The 20113-nt window shown below is 34.6% G+C and overlaps 2 protein-coding genes across 4 annotated transcripts; both read right to left on the bottom strand.

Moving 5' to 3' along the window:
- Window positions 1–644: 644 nt before the first annotated feature.
- LOC111778646 (golgin candidate 3-like) lies at window positions 645–10842 on the bottom strand. Of its 3 annotated transcripts, none has more exons than XM_023658578.1 (15): window positions 10343–10839; window positions 9945–10043; window positions 8925–9041; window positions 7620–7781; window positions 6910–7042; window positions 6714–6778; window positions 5764–5931; window positions 5535–5648; window positions 5130–5276; window positions 4133–4429; window positions 3951–4016; window positions 3406–3608; window positions 2579–2633; window positions 1261–1446; window positions 645–959 (listed from the first exon to the last, which is right to left on the bottom strand). In XM_023658578.1, the coding sequence occupies exons 1-15, from the start codon at window positions 10559–10561 to the stop codon at window positions 645–647; spliced, it is 2346 nt and encodes a 781-aa protein (XP_023514346.1). In that variant the 5' UTR covers window positions 10562–10839. The 3 variants fall into 3 exon arrangements, 2 of the variants coding, with proteins under 2 accessions (XP_023514346.1, XP_023514347.1); XR_002812592.1 differs by lacking the exon at window positions 645–959 and adding an exon at window positions 1586–1899 and having other exon boundaries at window positions 1358–1446; window positions 10343–10842; XM_023658579.1 differs by lacking the exon at window positions 645–959 and having other exon boundaries at window positions 1334–1899; window positions 10343–10842.
- Window positions 10843–15182: 4340 nt separating this feature from the next.
- LOC111778574 (delta(8)-fatty-acid desaturase 2-like) lies at window positions 15183–17041 on the bottom strand. The gene has a single exon (XM_023658485.1). The coding sequence runs from the start codon at window positions 16770–16772 to the stop codon at window positions 15432–15434; it is 1341 nt and encodes a 446-aa protein (XP_023514253.1). The 5' UTR covers window positions 16773–17041; the 3' UTR covers window positions 15183–15431.
- Window positions 17042–20113: the final 3072 nt, after the last annotated feature.

Here is a 20113-nt window from a genome sequence, read left to right on the forward strand (position 1 = left end):
AGGCGAATATCGAATGAAAATGTTTTTGCAATCCAGAAGGTGGCTGACAGTAGTAAGTCTCTTTCGTATTGGATTATACCTGAGATACTTATCAAGTATGTTTATATACTCATGCTTCTATTTTTCTTGTAGCGTAGCTAGAACCCGAAGGTACCGGTTGTTGACGATGGCATGAGAGATCAAGAATGTTAGACCTGTCTTGTTGTACATACGAGATTTTCATGGTTAGTTTAGAATTTATATTTACTTTATAATAAATGTCAATCAAACGACTCAAATAGAAGAAACCATTTTCAAAAGTTGCTAACTCAGAACATAGAACTCAAGAATTATGTTAAGGATTGTTAATGAAACTTAAAGTTCACATGGACCTTTGTGGATGATACAGCAAAATGTTGAAACAAATCAAACACAAAATCGTGATTATTCCATTCTATGCCCAACAAATGGAATTTCAAGATACAAAAACATGAAGCTCAGAAACTTTTAGCCTTTCAAACAATTACAGCACCATGTGAACTGAACACAAACCACTCCCATGTAAAATAATCAATTGAACAACATTACAGGGCTTTATCATCATTAACAAACACAGTAATCCGTAGTTTTCTATTAATTACAAAATCCCATGGAAGAAGAAGATCTCAGTATTTTGGGAGCGGTCTAGAATTATGTGTGTTCTCAGATGATGTGAGAGGAACTGTTGAGAACTCAGAATCCGAGTGATGTCTTGAAAGCCGAATATCACCACCACCAAAAGGACGGTTAGTTGATTGAAGATGTGAAGGAAAAGGTGTTCTTGAAGAAGAATCAGATGTCGAACCATTTGGACCAGTAGCGCCAACATTCGGACTGCTGAGTTGGGGTTTTTCCTGAAGCCTGATGCTTGCCTCGGCTTCTCTTTTCTCTCTTTCTTCAGTTTCCTTGAGGAGAAAATCAACCCACAAATCTGCAAAGGACTGAAAGGAACAGCCAAGCTTAGAACATTGGCTACATTTATTCACAAAATCAAATTCTATTACGATAAGGTTCAAAATGATATCGGTCTTCGAACAATAAAACAATAATTAGCTTGGTCCCTAGCCATGATTCTACCATTCTTTTGTTGGATAGATGAATAGCAAACTGGAATATGTACATTAACGTATTGATGTGAGCGTATATTGAAATCACTTATACTGGCTTCAGTGGATTTTGGGTGAGATAAGACATTGATGATAAAATCATTTATAGATTATTGTCTCATTATGAGTGATGTACCTGATTATCCGATGCCATATCAGCAGGCATCTCCGCAGAGCTTGCCCCCAAAATCCCACCCACCAGGCGTCCAGGGAGGCCCAAAACTCCACGTACAACGCCCTTGCTTGGACCTTGTCTAGCAGCTCCTATCCTCTGCTTGTCATCTTCAGAAAATCCAAGCATACGGACCATAAGATCCAAGACCTGCAGATGCAAAGCACAAGAACTGATTGGATGAAAATTTGGAAAGGGAAAACGAGTCTGTATGAAAGTGTGCAAGGCTGAGTGGGGTATTTTCTAGCCTCAATGTGCGTTTGGATATGGTGCTTGGAAGGATAGATACCCCAAAATGTGCAAATCCTTATATGGAATACCTTTTCCTGAATTCTGAAAGCATTAAGACTTCAGACAACGCAACAAAAAAATACTCATAGAGCTGTGTCTTTTGTTTGGTGCGTTTTTCAGAGCAACAGGAGCCACTGAAGATGACCACTTGTTGTAGAAGTTCTTAAACAGCTTTAGTTCAAAATTAAAATGGAGATCTCCCTAGAATATAGATCCATTATGAAGCTGCCAAATTTTTCTTGCTTCAATCCTCCGTTTATGAAAAATGCTAGACTCTACAGAACAACCTTTGAACCACCGCAGAGAATTTGGCTACCAACAAAAACGTACAATTATGCTCTTTTCGATCATTCTTTTCATAATTGTACCTATCACAGTTATAACATGATTGTACCTAGCACAGTTATAACCTAATTGTACCTAGCACAGTTATAACCTAATTGTACCTAGCACAGTTATAACCTAATTGTACCTAGCACAGTTATAACCTAATTGTACCTAGCACAGTTATAACCTAATTGTACCTAGCACAGTTATAACCTAATTGTACCTAGCACAGTTATAACCTAATTGTACCTAGCACAGTTATAACCTAATTGTACCTAGCACAGTTATAACCTAATTGTACCTAGCACAGTTATAACCTAATTGTACCTAGCACAGTTATAACCTAATTGTACCTAGCACAGTTATAACCTAATTGTACCTAGCACAGTTATAACCTAATTGTACCTAGCACAGTTATAACCTAATTGTACCTAGCACAGTTATAACATAATTGTACCTAGCACAGTTATAAATTTCAATTACGATTTTGATTCTAGTCAAACTTTGCCATTCTAATGTCATTCCAATCAACGAACCAAGTAAACTTGCCAACTCTAAAAGAACGTAATGTTATGTTCACACGTCTGCAGACAAATTGAATGCAGGGGAAAAACACGGAGCTTATATTACGAGAACTGTGTAAAAAGCATACATATAATAATACCTCTTTGCTGTGATTTCTCTGGAAGTACGTCACCAGTAATTTGATCACAATACGCCTGCCAAAACTCCCCAACAATCATTAGTATTAGAACTCCACGTGATCAAATTGCACAGGAAAAACATAATTGAAGGAGTAGTTTTAAGAACACCAGATATGGAGAGAAGATGGAGTTCATGAAGTACACGTGATACTTCAAAAGAGCAGATACAATGGGGATAGCTAGAACTTCAATTTGGAGCGACAATAATGGCTAATCAACCAAACAATAGTTAGTAGCTTGTCTTTGTGAAACTTGACAGCAGATCTTTCCTTCGCAATTTGAAAAGGCCAGTACTACCCTAAAAAGGTAAACACTCTGTGGACAGCTCGTCTTCATGACCTTAATGCAGCTGATATATTAGTGCCTATATGATAAGCCTTAAAACAAGCTTGGTCTTCTCTTTGCTTGGAAGATTTTAAAGGAGTGGACCATTAACTTCATTCTGTTGGCAAGACGATACAGGTTTCTTTGCTACAAATTTTTAGCTTCAACTGGATTCCTCATTGCTTTAATGATGGTAACTAGGTGTAGTTTTAATGTGTACCACTAAGTGGAAAGCATAGATTTCTCAAGGCTATAGTTATTATGTCTATACTTCGGAGCATTTAGTAAAAAAGATGCACTAGAAGTTTCAAATTCCAGGATTTAAATTATACTCCATCTATAATTAACATAATCTTTTTGTGTGGGCATCTAAAGGTGATGGGGATGTCAAACATCTGCAATGTAAGTGGACTGGAAAAAATATGTAAGGGTGTGAACTCCCAATAAAAATTTGAGGATTTACCTGTCAACAAGAAAATCTGAATCCACTGACATCCTATTCAGCCTTGTCATACTCTGGTCAAGTGCGCGGCGCAGCTTTGAATTATCTTCCTCAAGTTTATTTACTCTGCTTCTCCATTCTACCAATGCACTTTCAGAAAATGAAAGCTTTGCCAAAATTTCTTCCTTCTCCTTCTTTAATGCATCCTCTCTTTGGTTAGCCAACTGGATAATGAAACAAAGTATTAAGCAAAAATGAGAAGAACAAAAAAGGACAAAAGGTAACAAGCATCACTCATACAATTTAAGTAGTCAAATCTCATCAGTTAACTGCGGAGGCAACGTGGATCCTTAATCCAAAAAAAGTAAGTCCACAATATATCAAATGTGAAAAATGATCATGCTGAAAGTCTCGATGATCATTAAGAGTCTGAAAGTGATAAATTGACAAATGACACCGATAATTTCACTAAATCCCTGAAATTATGTTGAACTCTTCATGGTCCACTTATAAAACTAAGACGCGAGATTAATAGGAGTATGGTAGACAGAGTAAGAACAACATACTTCTAACATTTGAGACAATTTAGCTTCTTCTTCTCTTTCCCGAGCCAAATCACTCTCCAAGTGTTCCTAAAATTCAAAGTAAAAATAAAATTATAAAACAATCAAATAATGGCATGCTTTGATGCTCATTGCGCATTCCTATAAGTTATACAAACTCAAATTAAATTTCATTGTTCTTTTACCTTAGCTTCAATTTCTGCATAGTACTGGCCGAGTGCAGTTTGAAGATTCAAAAGTTCAATATTCTTGGAATCTATAATACTCATATAGTTTGCAACTTTTCTGTTAAGGTCTTCAATAAGTTCCTTAGATTTCTGGAGTTCATTATTCGTATACATCTCAACCTCCTCCTGAGTTGCAATTGCCTGACTCAATGCTTTCTCTAATTGCAATATCTGGCCCCTTTGATGTTCATTATTTTTCCGAAGTTCTTCAATAATTCTGTTATCTTCATCCATCTTTTCTGACTCCTCAGATTCCTTGATAGAATTCCAGAAATAAAATATTAACAACAATACCCACACAAGCTAAAGCAAGTTCTAAAGATAAACGCTAACACACAAAAGATCCAAACTTTTGCCAAAACACTCGCAACGAAAAGAATATAAGCAGAAACATTGCAGCACCGTGATAATTGATTTGCCATCAGCTAAAAAACATCAATCTGAACATATTTACCTTTTTCTTGAAAAAAAAAAATTAGTATAATCACTAAATACAATTGAGTTAAGCTTTAAGGAACTCGCAGTGATGTTTGATCATAGGCAGCTCGTTCTTCCAAGAAAAATTGAATCTCAACAATGATGTCAGTTCTCCATTTAAAAAATAAAATAAAGAGTTTGTATGCAGTGACCTCAACCAGACCCCGCATCATCCCACTTCTAGAATGAACTGGATAAGATTAATAATATATACATGATTTAACAGTCCAGATTCATAACCATATCACAGATTTAATTTGAAGAAAAAAGAACGCAAACTTGACTATTGTCACCCACCTTCACTGATAGTAAGATAATCAATAAATGGTAAAGAGAATAAGGTCATAAGCCAATTATCATAAGCTTGATAAACATGCACTTCAGATGGTATATCACATAATGCAACTTCAGAGGCTAATATAAATGACCATACTGCAGTGTTGAATATCAAGCCCACAAACTAGTTAAGACCGGAAACCTTTTCCAATAAATGCTGCTTGAGACGTGATAGTTCGTGCACTGCTTTGTCTCTCTCTTGCTGTATATCCTTCAAATCTTCCTTCAATTTTTGCAATGATAGATCCGTATCTTCTTTTCCGGGGGGAATTCCAAATGGGCCTAATTTCTACTTTAAAAAGAAAAAAAAAAAAAAAAAAAAGANAAAGAGAGAATGAAAATTATAAGAAAAGCCGTCCCGAAAATTTTGACAAAAAATAGAAAATCAACCTACAACAAATTAACGTCACTATCAATGTATTTAACCAGTACATGCAAGCAAATCTAGCACGTACAAGCAACCTGCAGTGCTTTATGAGAAATCAAACAATCTGAACAGCTGGTAAACAGATTAGGTACCCTACTAGATTATGTTTATCAGAATTACCTCACTAGAACCACTTAGGTGCCGATTCGCCTTTTCTAAAGAACTTGATGGGCTTTCAACACTTGAGGATTTTCGGCTCTTTTCCAATGTATCTTTAAGTTCATTTTTTTCCATCTATACATGAGATACAGGAAGCAGTTGATATTAAGGACGGAGAACACAAAAATTGTATAAACAAAAAAATACACTTCTCACTTATTCCAACCAAAATCTAAAAATGGTTAGCGACCTCCAGAGTACTCTTTTCTTTCTCCAATTTTGCAACTAATCTCTTCAATGCCTCCACATTATCATCAGACTTCGTATTCTCTCTTCTATTCAACTCAACATGCAACTTCTTTACTTCTAATTTCTTCTCATTAAGTTCTCTTAGAATGTTGCTCATCTCCAAAGATGCCTGCTTAAGAAAAGAGACCATGTTAGCAAGAGTAAAAAAGAGGCATATTATATACAATTACTAACAAATGTGCATATATATCTTCAAGAGACATTCAAAAGAACAAGTTAAACTCTAGTAAGGAGTGGCCAGAAAGTAACAAAATCAGCTTTCCAATAATGACAGAGCCCGCCTCAATCCATCCTCTAAACCTAGAATTAGCCGGCAAGACACATTCCAATTTCAACAGTTGGGTGTGAGTTGTGCCAATCATATATTGGTGATGCTAGATATTTGTGCAGACAAGTGAATGCTGGGGCACACCTATGCTCTAAGGGCACATTACATAATAAAAAACACTCATAAGAGAGCCCCAAGTTCCTATTACTTTCTTTAGTGTCTAAAAAAAGATCAAATTACTCATTTGAAGCTGTGATTCAATTCACAACAATTCTTTTTTGTCTTGAAAATAGACAGCAGCATGACTTTAGCCCCAACAAAGTTCGATCCCTTTGGTGCCCGATCCTTAAGAGGATGATAGGAACCTTCTAGGAGCTAGCCGCAGGAAGAACAAGTAACAACGGATGTTCAATTCTCTTAGACAAGTGGGAATGCATGGGACTTGTGGATCCTTACCAGAGAGGAAATAATAATTCCCACAGGAAAAACTAAGCTAATAAACTTCTAAGACATTCTACACAGAACATGAAACTAAAAGAGAACAACTTGTGCATAAGGTATACATACAGTTTGAAAATTCAACTGCAAGTAAACTCATAAATAATATCCAAATTCAAACTTACTTTGTCCTTGTTCATCATCAGAGAGTTCAACTCTTCCTGGAACTTTTTGTTCAATTTTTGCTCCTCTGTAAGAGAGAGAGGGAAATGAATCAGATCTAGCAGGGACTCAACGGCAGTTGAAGAAATTACAATAAGCAGGTATATATCAAATATAGCAAAGACGGATCTTTCAAACTTCAAGGAGAAAAAATGTAACCTTGTAATCTTAGTTGCATATCTGCTAACTGTTCCCGTTCTTGATGAAGCTCCTTCCTTAATTGTTTCATCTCAAGAGTAGCTTGCACATCTTGTGGTGATCCAATATTCCCTTCTTGCAAATCCGCAAGCTCCTAGAAGGCATTCATATATCTGTTTGTCAAGTTCATTCATTATTAACAAATAACTAAATAATCAATTCAAATAAGTGGTTCATTTTCTAAAATTAAAAACATTAGGGATATGCTATCGTGATGCTAAAAAAACCCAAGCCAAAAAAAACTATTAAATCTGAAATTGAATAGGGTATCAATAGAATACTGGCAAGAAAAATTACAAAAGTTCTAACCGTTCAAGAGGATTGATCTTTCTTCCTAGACACTCAAACTAACGAAACCCTAAAAAAATTACCTAACTAATGGCTAATATGCTCCTAATATCTTAATAGTAATCTGATAGAACAATAGGGAGCAAGTGTTTTGAGGTATCCTAATATAAGAGAGGAAAACATAGAAATGCAGACACTTGAGAGTTCTGTACTCTCCCATAATATACAAGACCTATGCACAACTGAATGAGGCCCCCGCAAGTCCCCATACAATAACAAAATATTCCTCTGTTCCCTGACCCTAACGATTACTGTTAATTTAATAATTTTTTCCTGCATAAATTGGAATATATGTTATCTATAACAGGGAGTAAAGATATTACCGTATCCTTTACCCGTGAAGTTGAATGTTCTGGTATCATCTTACACTGGTGATCAAGTTTTCCAGAATGTGAAGCTCCATTAGTAATTCCATCCTGCTTAGATATAATACCATTACGTCGGTTCTTCCCCCTACGCAGTTGGCTAGGTGATTGATCACTTCCCTGCAAAATTATCAAAATATCCAGAAAATTACAATAACAAAATACTTGGCTATGACATAATGATAATCATTTTAAACAGAAGGGAAAAAAAGATATATTGTCATAAAATAACATCACGGGAAAATATAAAATATTCCTCTCTTTAATCTGACAAAAATCATCTAGAATTTTCTCAAAGTGGAACATCATTTGTAACTTCCAATAACTATGATGACTGTATTGATGAAGAATTAAAATTTAATGACTTGTTCAAGGAAAGGAAATATATTTCCATGTTTTCTACATCAGTACCATACCTAAAAGACTGTAATACTAAAGACAATAATATTCAATCTCCGCAGGAGACCAGATATAGCCCTTTTGTGTGCCTTCTCCTTTTCTTTCGTAAAATTTTCCTCCCTTCTACAAAAAGTCTGTAGGTGACCAGATGATCATTCCCAAAAAAATCACCATTCATTAAGACAGATGAAAGTACAAAAAGAGCTTGAACAGGAAAGAATACAGCCCCACCATCATGCAGACCTTTTTTAAAAACAAATAAGAAACGATCAATTCATTGTCAAAAGAGGTACAAATGGTAAGTTTGCCACAACAAAGCCTACAGTCTGGGGAATGAATACATGACCTCATGAGGAATTTATCATGGGCCACTATACTCGGTCAATTTAAACCATGTTATCTTAAGTTAATAAAAAAAAAAGTATACCTATTTGTAGTCACTGACTTCTTTGACCCAACCTTATACTTGATCAATTGGATATCAGAGTCTCACAACAGAAAATAAACAGCAAAAGCAGAAACTCTACACTATAACTACATAAATATAACCCTAAGACCAGACCATGGATAAGGCGCATCCTCAAGTATCATCTTTATTAATGAGAGGAAAAAAAAAACATTGATGAGATGAAATTTAACGTCAATTAACAAACTCGAATGCCGTTTAACATCTTTCCATGCAGCATAAGCATCAAAGCAGAATCAGGGACTGGAATAACATTGAAAATGTCATTGAAAAAAATGAGTGTTTCTGACACACACGACCACAAAATCAAACACAGCCCAATATATATAGCAATCAATCAAGCTCATAATTTTTGGTAAGAGTTGCTCATAATTTTTCATCAGCATTCCAATAACTACCTTCACATCATTAGTTCCATTTGCTGATGATTTGGAACTTTCATCTCTAGGTGAATTTGTGGCGTCCAAATTTTGTTTTAGCCAGCCATTTTCCTTGTTCAATCGTAAGATTAACTCCTGCCAAATGGAATGAAACATGAAATAACAATAAATTTCCAAGGGTATTTAATATATTACATCAACACATAATAAACAAGTGGAACATTGTGGTCCATGAGTGTCCAAGGTTGATTTTGCATTTCATCCAAATATAATAGAGAAAGCCTGCTATTATTCATCTAAAAAGTAATACACAATGCACCATAGAATCATATTATTAATTATCTTATATAACACCAAATGAATTTTCAATAATAACTTTTGTCAAAAAGAGAAATTAGAATAACAACAAAAGATAAAGAAGAAGATACTACACAAAAAAATGAGTAAAAAATATAAATAAAATAAAATAGTAATTTAATTATAAAAAGATCGAGCAACAAAAAATAAAATATATGAAGGAGCTATGGCGTGGGCCAGCATGTGAAAAAGTGAGTAGGAGAGTATTAGCGCGTGTGAGAAAGAGAGGGAGTCAGTCCCCAAGGGGCAGCCTCATTGGCCCAAAGTCTCTAAGTATCACAAAACCAGAGGTCACATGTTCAAACCATGTCTCCAAGTCTAGTTTTTAGGGCAAGCACGATTATTTAAAAAATAAAAAAAAATAAAAAAAAAATAGAGATAGAGAGTTGATTCATGATGACAAAAGAGTAGATAGAAAAATAGTAAGCCTCCCATGCAACATGTAAGATGGCAAGTAAGTAACACATGCCATTTATGCTTTTGTCCAACAATGGAAGGGCACTACAATCTTTTCCTTTTTCATTAGCCAATAACAACCCTCCTTATCATAGAAAAATGCAAGCTAAGAATAACATCAACAGAATCTAATAATTATTACTTAGAAACCATTAGATATGGCTCCATAATACATGAAAATAGAACTATGAGTACAAAGGTAAACTCCAAGGAGCAACCTGATACCTCTTTTTCCTTTAGCAAAGCAGCATAATTCATTGATAATGATTTAATATCCCTCTCAGATTCCTGAAGCCTCTTAATTTCCGTTTTGTATTGTTCAATCTACAAGGAAGCACAATAATTGAAAACACCATACATGATTTAAAGTCATGAAATTAAAAGGAAACCGAAGATAACAAAGCATAAAGATATAGGCAAGTCTAAAATAACTTATTCTAGGAAGATAAGTTCATAAATTAAGAAACATAGACATATACATAAAAAGAGCATCATGACTAAGAACTAAGCAACAGTGCTCATAAACCCCAATCACAATAACGCGCTCATAAACCCCAATCAAAATGCAGCACCTTCCCACAATTCAGCTAAAATAAAAATCAAATTCATAAACATTTAGGCACCTCAGGGTGACGAGCATCCTCAATCCCATTCGTAATCGGCGACCACGTCACCGAATTCGAATGAGCAAAGCTATGCGAGTTCCTCCGATCAGAAACAGAGACATCACCATCCCCTCCATTGGAGCCATAAATCGCGAATTCCTCTTCGTCATCGTCGTGGTGCACATCGAGAGCTATCTTATTCAAATTCTCTTTAAAATTAGCTATCGAGCTCCACATTATTCAAACACCAGAACTCCAGAAACCCGAAATGGCTCCTAAATCCCGGTATATGATCAAAATAATAGGATTTTGCACCAAATTTTTGCAAGAACTGGAGAGGAAATCAGATGGAGAAACGAAATTTGCAGATCTGAATCTGTAAGTTGGTGATGACGAAACGTATTTTCTTGGAATCAATGCAAACAATTAATTTGAGAGAAGAGTCGAAAACACAATTTTGGTTTTCTCTGCCTTCTGAAACGTTTAGACAACATCACTCGTTCGTCGTCAACTGCACTACTCTGTCGGTTTGGAACAGTCGATACGTCGATCTTTTCTCTCTCTTTTTTTTTTATCCTTTTTTTTTTTAATTATTTAATTAGAGCTAGATTTTTTTTTTTTTGTTTGTTCCAGTTTGGAGGTTGACATTTTTTTATCCGGTCATCAACTTTAAAATAGGGTTACAATCTAATTCAATCCCATCATGCTCCCGTTCTAAGATTATTATAAAATTAATAATAGTTGACTTTTCTACCTAAGGTCAATGATATTTTAATATTCAATTCAATCATTCTTAAATTAAGAATGTTTGACTTTTTTACGGGAAGGTAGTGATAGATTGTGACTTGTGAATATTTGATATGTGAGTTCATGAGATTTTAGTTATTAATGTAATATATATTGAGACAAGTAAAAAAAAATTAATAAAAAATAATACTGTGATAACTCAACTCAACCTAACTTGAAAATAGAGGGTTTAGGTTAGGTTGTGAAGTCTGTTCGAGTTGTTTGGGTAGTTGAAATTTTGGGTTAGTCCAAAAGATTTCCCTAACCCAACTCAATTCGTGTAGACTTGGGTGGAAGATCCTTAGATTGTGTTGTCATTCGTAAATGGGGCATCGTGTTTACTTGAAAAGATATTAAACGTGATTGAGTACTAAAAAATATCTAGAAAGTGATTCAACTGTTGGAGTTGAGAAATGTAATCGCATGCAATCATTGTTCGTTGTGGGACCTACTTTTCGTGACTATTCCTTAGACTCTACTTTCTTTTTCGGGTAGGGTTGGATACATAATACTTATCTACACACGGTTAACGCATGAACCCACTAGGCGTGCTCGTATATGTACACAGCTAGTGTAGGCTCATGCTGTCAAAAACTAAAGAAAAAAGAAGAGAGCGTGTGTCATATCATGTGACATACAACATGCAGGAAGCACCATATTTTCCAATCATTATATATTGGTACGATGCATATCATACTTTCATATTTTTCATAACATAACCTTCCTGTAAGACCTACTTATGTGTACATGACGTATCATTTATTCTTATCATACATGACTCATCGAGTGTCTCATAGAGCATAACATGGATATGGTATCATAGCATCACACAAAGTTCATCAACATCATATCATACAAGTAATAATACATGCGTACGTGTTATTCATGAAACATACAATTCATCCAAACTGTAGGCCTAAGATAAAGTCACAAATTTCCTATGTTGACGTTTGTTGGACCACACTTGTCGTGTTCTAAGTATACCTATAGTGTTTCATGACATCATACAGGTTGGGAGCTGGGTCGAGCTAAAGCGCGGGTGGGCGCTTTGTAAGCTTTTAAGCTAATTTACATAACAAAATTTATACCACTACTCAACAACTAAGAACGAACATAGTTTCATAATCTCACGGCTTTAGAACAGAACGTTCAAAGTAGGTATTATCTTACAAAAAAAAAAAAAAAAATATATCATTTATAAAATGTTCAATAAGTAGCTCATTTGGAAGTCTCCAAGTAAATATCAATCATGAACGGAATGAACTATTTATTCACACAAATAATAAGTGTTGTAGGTTTGACCACGAACTATATTGTAGATATCATGGTTGACAAGTCTCATTATTGTGTCCAAACAGAAACAAGAATAACAACTACTAATTTATCAACTAATATATTTCTGAAGATCCAACTACATCAACAACTGAGGAGAAGTTCTACGAATTTAAAGTGAGATCTTGCAAAACAACCACGCAATGCCTGAATCTGCAAGCAAGCGAGCCCCGCCACGTGTCACGGTCCTACATTTTTTATCGTACGGCGTTGTGATCTTGACACGCTCACGACTAGCCTTAAGAGGAATTAAACCCCATATATATTTTTCGTCCCGGCTTTGTGGCTTCGTCGAACCTTAGGCGAGGTTTGTCTTCGCCAATCGAACATCGCTTGTGCGAAATCCAAGCTTGTTCAACTACACACGCCGCCTGCGCGTGCATGTTCAATCGTCTGCGACACATCCGACTTGCCTCTACATTAGGCCAAGCCATTCGGCTCGACCTTGCCTCTGCTCGGGCTAAGGTCTCTCAATGCAACATCGCATCTCATCTTGTCATCTCGACCCCCATTGACATGGTCCATATGTCTTGACACCATCCCGAGTCTTGGGATGTCATCATCATAACTCACTCGATCATGCCATCGAGAATGGGCCCGCTGTTGTTCATCTCATCGGAGCTTCCCGAACATCCATCCATCCAGGTTCTATCGAGGCATTCGCCCTCCCATGCCCATGCCGAGTCATTTACGGATACCGTACCGGATAGCGGGTGTATGTAGCGACCTCCAACACGAAGGCTGGGGCGCAATATCGGCACACCCGTGCCGTCCGATACTGTCCTTCAAAAACCTATTTCAAAGGAAGTCGCCCGAGACACTCCTCTCGGCACGCTCGCCCGCACTGTGACCCACGTATGTGCCACATGGTAGCTCACTTAGGCCACAGGGCCCAAGGGTAGTGGAGAGCTAACACCACAGTATCCCTATAGTACATTTTGAGCTATTTTCAATCTTACAGGCATAGACATGATTTTGGTGAACGGTCATACGGTGTCGTGCATTGTTCGTCCGGTATCCGATTGACACCAAACTTGGCGAGCATTCATATTTCATATGGACGGGCTTAATTCTCGAACTGCATGCCCAAATTCCTTTCGAAACCCCAACTTTTGAGGTTAAGGCCCGAGGCCCTACCCGGCCCTTCAACAAGCCTATCTTTGCCCCTCATGTCTATTTGATGTCTCTATCTTGTCGCCACTTCTATTGTCGCAACGTGAGGGTCACAACCTACTCTCTTCATAGTTAGGTTGTGACATACAACCTACTCTCTTCATAACTCTCTTCATAGTTAGGTTGTGACATACAACCTACTCTCTTCATAGTTAGGTTGTGACATTCTCCCCCATTTAAACTAGTCCGTTTCCCTTCTCATATTTGTTTAACTTTACCTTCTTTGATTTTGATAGGACTTGATAGGACTTGATAGGACGATATTAAGACCAATTTTCTAAGTTTGATTTCTACGTCTCGGACCTGCGTCTTTTTAGATTACTTTTTACCAATCCTTACTCTTCCTTTCTTCTTTCTCCTTTCTCTACATTTTCTTAATTAGAAGTAAAAAAATGTTTCTTCTTTCTCCTTTCTCTACCTTTTCTTATCTTAGAAGTTACAAACCTTCATTAATACTTGTTTGTGATTTTTTGCCATATATGTGAAATTCATACTAACGATGTTTAGCCATAACAAAATCGAGATAAGTTATATCAATCTAACATTTTTTTGCCCGTGAATTATGGTAATATAAACATCGAGGCGATTTTTTGCCATATATGTGAAAACCACCACGAGAGCTAAATGAGCTAAATTCATACTAACGATGTTTGGCCATAACAAAATCGACATAAGTTATATCAATCTAACATTTTTTTTTTGCCCGTGAATTATGGTCATATAGACATCGAGGTAAGCTAAAATTTTTTTTTTTGTGGCCATTTTTACCATAATTGAGAGAGTGAGAACAGAGTTCACATTTATTCGTATTGAAAACGTCACATTTATTCGTATTGAAAACGTCACATTTATTCGTATTGAAAACGACAACGTGATCATGTATTACTTCTAAAGCAAGACATTTTGTTTGAATTAACTTTGTCCCTTATGGATTAAGTCTTAGCATTTACAAAATTCAAATGTCTTTTTATTCACTTTGAAAGTTCTATTTTCACCCGTCGCTCTCATAAATTAGTCAATCAATTTGACCGAACGAATCAGATTCACGAATATTAATTGATAGCACCCCTTTCTACTTCACCCAAAGTAAAAGAACGTATCACGATTCAAGTCATCGAATAGGTCTAGGTATGAATTAATCGTGCTTGAGATATATCCTACAACATCCTTTATTACTCGAGTTAAATGTATACTTCGTCAACCAAATCAATAGTTTCAAGTCAAATATCTTACCGATGTTTAGGGTTAACCAAACAAAAAACGAACCGCACAACCCGAGAAGTGACCTAAAAAGAAGAGAAGCGGACCAATGTTTAGGGTTAACCAAACAAAACCGAACCACTCGACTCGAGAAGTGACCTAAAAAGAAGAGAAGGGGACCAGTGAGCCACATCTTCGACAGGCCATGTGTTGTAGGGCCAAACCCCTTTGGTAAAACAGAAACAGACCATTTTCAACTCAAAATCTCAACACAAAGCAACAACAGAACATAAAAGCAAAGATTCGTAATCAAAGACACAATGGTCGAAATGGGACATGGCTGTATGTTCTAAAACAGGGGAGTTCATATTCAAAGAAACCCACAATTTATGAATCTTTCTTCATTCATATCACAAGTTCAGAACATTTGTAGTAAAATCAAATGAAATAACCAACAAAAGGAAGCAGAGAGAGTAATGGTTTCAGAGCATATCAAAAACATAATCCAAAACATAAAAAAGAACAAGAAAAAAAAACTGCTACCATTATTGAGAAGTCTAGATAAGAACTATGAAAGATCTGACCTTCTTCTTCATGTTCATCTTCACCATCATGTTCATCCATGGGTGTTCACAGCTTCCCATAGCAAGTTTTTAGGAACAGGGTTGGTCAAATCTCTTGCCTGCAAAGCAGCTGTTCTAAGAGTTCTAATGGTGCGGACATTAGCATCCCAAAATGACAAGCTTCTATAAGGAAGATTGTGTTTCTTGCAAAGCTCCACAACAATTGGAGAGATCTTCCTCAATTGGCATCTGGGCATCCTTGGAAACAAATGATGTTCAAGCTGAAACTGTAATCCGCCAAAAAACCAATCCATCCACGAAGAACAAGAGATATCCAAAGTCCCACTAGTTTGCTTCTCAAACCAATCATTCCCTATGGGCTTCCCAACATAAACATTTGCAGAGAAATGGTTGAGGCAGAATTGGATATGCTGTAGAGAAGTAACAGCGAAACTTGCAAGAACAAACATGAATCTCTCAGGCCAATTAGGGAGATACGAAACTAGAAGAGGAAACCATGTCCAAAACACAAGAATCCCCATTATGTTCAATGCTCTATCAGGAACTTTTCTAGTGGAAAACAAGAGCAATAATGTTTGCACAAAGAGATTCACTCTAGCCACACACATCACAGGGTAAAATGTGAAATGCTGGTAACTAACGAAGAATCTAGCCAAGGAATCGAACTTAAGCTTCCTTCCATAGAAATGAGATGTCAAAGAGCGGAAGAAATTAACAGAAACAGCAAAAACAGGGATGTGTTGAAGATCTGGATCATGGTCAAGGCTATTACATGAGATATGATGAGCATTATGAGTCCATTTCCACCAGGCTATACTAATCCCAGTCAAGCAATTCCCAGACAGAATTTGAGCCAATTTGTTAAATCCACGGCTCGACATCACATTAGAATGTCCAGAATCATGACCCACATAAGCACTTTGAATCCAAAGCATACCCAAAATCATAGCGCAACCCAAATGAACCAAAACACTCTCAGATTTCACAACTCCATAAACCACAATGAACAACATGATAAAAACAGATATCAAAGAATACATAGTAACATGCCCTTTCTTCTCGAACAAACCTTGTTTCGAAAACTCAGCAGCAAGCCGCCTATAATCCTTAGAAACCTCCGAGACCTGGAAACCCTCGAGATGAAATCCAGTAAACAAGGGTTCCAAATACGCCCAAGCAGTACCAGGATGATAAGCGATGAATGCATCAGTAACATCATGACCAGCCATGAGGAGAAAAGGCGCATCGCCACCAGGATGTACTTTAGCCCAATCTGAGACATTATAGACCTTACCCTGAATGGAAATCCACAGATCTCCGGGTTTGTTGTGCTTGAGAAGCTCCTCAGACGAAATGTACTTCTCGGCCACCATATCTGAACAAGACCTTCAAAAATCCAACAATGGAGGAAAAGGAATCCAAAAAAAAAACGAAACCCAGAAGAGAAAAAGGATCAAATGAACACTCGATTCCTTATTTTCAACCCTCCATTAGGAGAAGAGGGCTGGGTTGATTCAAAATCTAAGAACGCGTGAACCCCTCTTTCTCAAATTGCATGACGCTTTTAGGAAGTTCTAATATAGAAAAGATTAAACAGATTCAAATGAATGAATAGTGGAGAAGGAGAGGTCGTGATTGTTAACAGCGAAGTACAATTTTTTTTTTTTTTTTTTTTCTTTTTTGTTTAAATTAATAAATATATTCCTAAATTTAATATTTAATATTTTGTCTAAAAAAATATCTTTAAAAGTAAAAAAAAAAAATCTAAAAAATATTCTTAATTTTAAACTAATAGGTGTTTCAAAAATACTTTTAAATTTTAAAAAGTTTTATTACTATATTTATCATTAATACTAAAATTTAAAAAGTTTCATTACTGCTATATTTATCAATAATATTAAATTTTAAAAAGTTTTATTATTACTATATTTACCGATAATACTATATTTACCATTAATACTAAATTTTAAAAAGTTGAAAAAATATTTAAAAAATACCATGAAAATTGAGAATTTGCATTAATATTAATTACTTTATAATTAAAAAATTTTAAAAAAATATTGTTAATATATGAATAGATAATCTCGTAAATTATTTTCAAAACTTTTAAAATGTAATATTGATGATGAGTATTTTTTTAAAATGTAATATAAATTATGAGTATTTTTTAAAGTTAAAAGAGTATTTTTAAAATCAAAATTCACGTCTATTATTATTGAAATTTAAAAATTTATAAGTATTTTTTAAAATAAAAAGTGAAATTTAAAAGATATTTTTATTAATTTAGTCATTTTTTTCCTAAGAGGTTTTGTATAAATCGTGAGTTAAAAATACAATTTTAAAACTAAAAATTAAAAATTAAATAGTTTTTAAATTGGCCTAAAATTATAATTTTAAATTTTGTTTAATAGGAAATTAAAGTGTTAAAAGTAAAGTGTATTTCTTTTTTCTAAAAAAGGTAAGTAAGATGAGGACTAAAAGGTATATTTGAAAAGTATAGTTGAATTTTTTTTTTTCAAAAATAAATTTATTTTTTAATTAATTTTGAGGAAAGTAAGATAAGGGAACATGGCGCCTACTTTAGAGTCTGCTCTCATCCCGGACCGATAGGCTCTTAAATTCAATAAGCAGAATACTTGTAGGCTCTTAAGTTGTGTCAATGGTAGGTGATAAGGTACAATACTAAGAGTATTGAACGACGAGGGACTTGACATTTATTCTTGGNTGAACAACATGATAAAAACAGATATCAAAGAATACATAGTAACATGCCCTTTCTTCTCGAACAAACCTTGTTTCGAAAACTCAGCAGCAAGCCGCCTATAATCCTTAGAAACCTCCGAGACCTGGAAACCCTCGAGATGAAATCCAGTAAACAAGGGTTCCAAATACGCCCAAGCAGTACCAGGATGATAAGCGATGAATGCATCAGTAACATCATGACCAGCCATGAGGAGAAAAGGCGCATCGCCACCAGGATGTACTTTAGCCCAATCTGAGACATTATAGACCTTACCCTGAATGGAAATCCACAGATCTCCGGGTTTGTTGTGCTTGAGAAGCTCCTCAGACGAAATGTACTTCTCGGCCACCATATCTGAACAAGACCTTCAAAAATCCAACAATGGAGGAAAAGGAATCCAAAAAAAAAACGAAACCCAGAAGAGAAAAAGGATCAAATGAACACTCGATTCCTTATTTTCAACCCTCCATTAGGAGAAGAGGGCTGGGTTGATTCAAAATCTAAGAACGCGTGAACCCCTCTTTCTCAAATTGCATGACGCTTTTAGGAAGTTCTAATATAGAAAAGATTAAACAGATTCAAATGAATGAATAGTGGAGAAGGAGAGGTCGTGATTGTTAACAGCGAAGTACACGGTTGATTGAGGGGGGCCGTTTCCCTCGCATCATCATCATCAATTTTTTTTTCTTAAAAAAATAAAATATTATATTTTAAATTTAATCCCACGGCACAACTCATGATTATAATTATTTAACCATTTAAATCAATAGAAATTCATGTTAAATTATATAATAAATAATTTCAAATAAAGTAATGCGTGTTTTAAACATAAATGAGAGGGATTAAGAAATTTCCTAAATTGATGAAATATTAATAATTTAAAATTTGAATTTAAGGAATTAAAAAAGGGAATTGATAATTAAAGTCGGTTAAAACAATGATTTTTTTGCGTAACGTGTGGTGTCATGCGTAGTGACGGGTGAGTGGCGAAGATACGACCGCGTCAGTTGTAAGGGAATAAGATTCAAAAATGGACGGCTGAGATGAGAGAATGGAGAATGTTAATGTGGACGAGAATGCACAGGATTACTATTTTTTTTTTCTTTTTTTTAATATTTGGGTGGGATGATATTTTTATTTCTTAAAAAATTAATATTTCGAGAGATATTTTTGAAGGAGGTGCCAGTCGCTCCCAGCTGTTGGTTTTTCTGACCGTCGATGATTTTCTTGTCTTTTTTTTTTTTTTTTTTTTTTTTTTTTTTTTTTTTTTTTTTTTTTTTTTTTTTTTTTTTTTTTTTTTTTCTTTTTTGTTTAAATTAATAAATATATTCCTAAATTTAATATTTAATATTTTGTCTAAAAAAATATCTTTAAAAGTAAAAAAAAAAAATCTAAAAAATATTCTTAATTTTAAACTAATAGGTGTTTCAAAAATACTTTTAAATTTTAAAAAGTTTTATTACTATATTTATCATTAATACTAAAATTTAAAAAGTTTCATTACTGCTATATTTATCAATAATATTAAATTTTAAAAAGTTTTATTATTACTATATTTACCGATAATACTATATTTACCATTAATACTAAATTTTAAAAAGTTGAAAAAATATTTAAAAAATACCATGAAAATTGAGAATTTGCATTAATATTAATTACTTTATAATTAAAAAATTTTAAAAAAATATTGTTAATATATGAATAGATAATCTCGTAAATTATTTTCAAAACTTTTAAAATGTAATATTGATGATGAGTATTTTTTTAAAATGTAATATAAATTATGAGTATTTTTTAAAGTTAAAAGAGTATTTTTAAAATCAAAATTCACGTCTATTATTATTGAAATTTAAAAATTTATAAGTATTTTTTAAAATAAAAAGTGAAATTTAAAAGATATTTTTATTAATTTAGTCATTTTTTTCCTAAGAGGTTTTGTATAAATCGTGAGTTAAAAATACAATTTTAAAA

This window comes from Cucurbita pepo, chromosome LG17, assembly GCF_002806865.2.
Source record: "Cucurbita pepo subsp. pepo cultivar mu-cu-16 chromosome LG17, ASM280686v2, whole genome shotgun sequence".
NCBI classification, from domain to species: domain Eukaryota; kingdom Viridiplantae; phylum Streptophyta; class Magnoliopsida; order Cucurbitales; family Cucurbitaceae; genus Cucurbita; species Cucurbita pepo.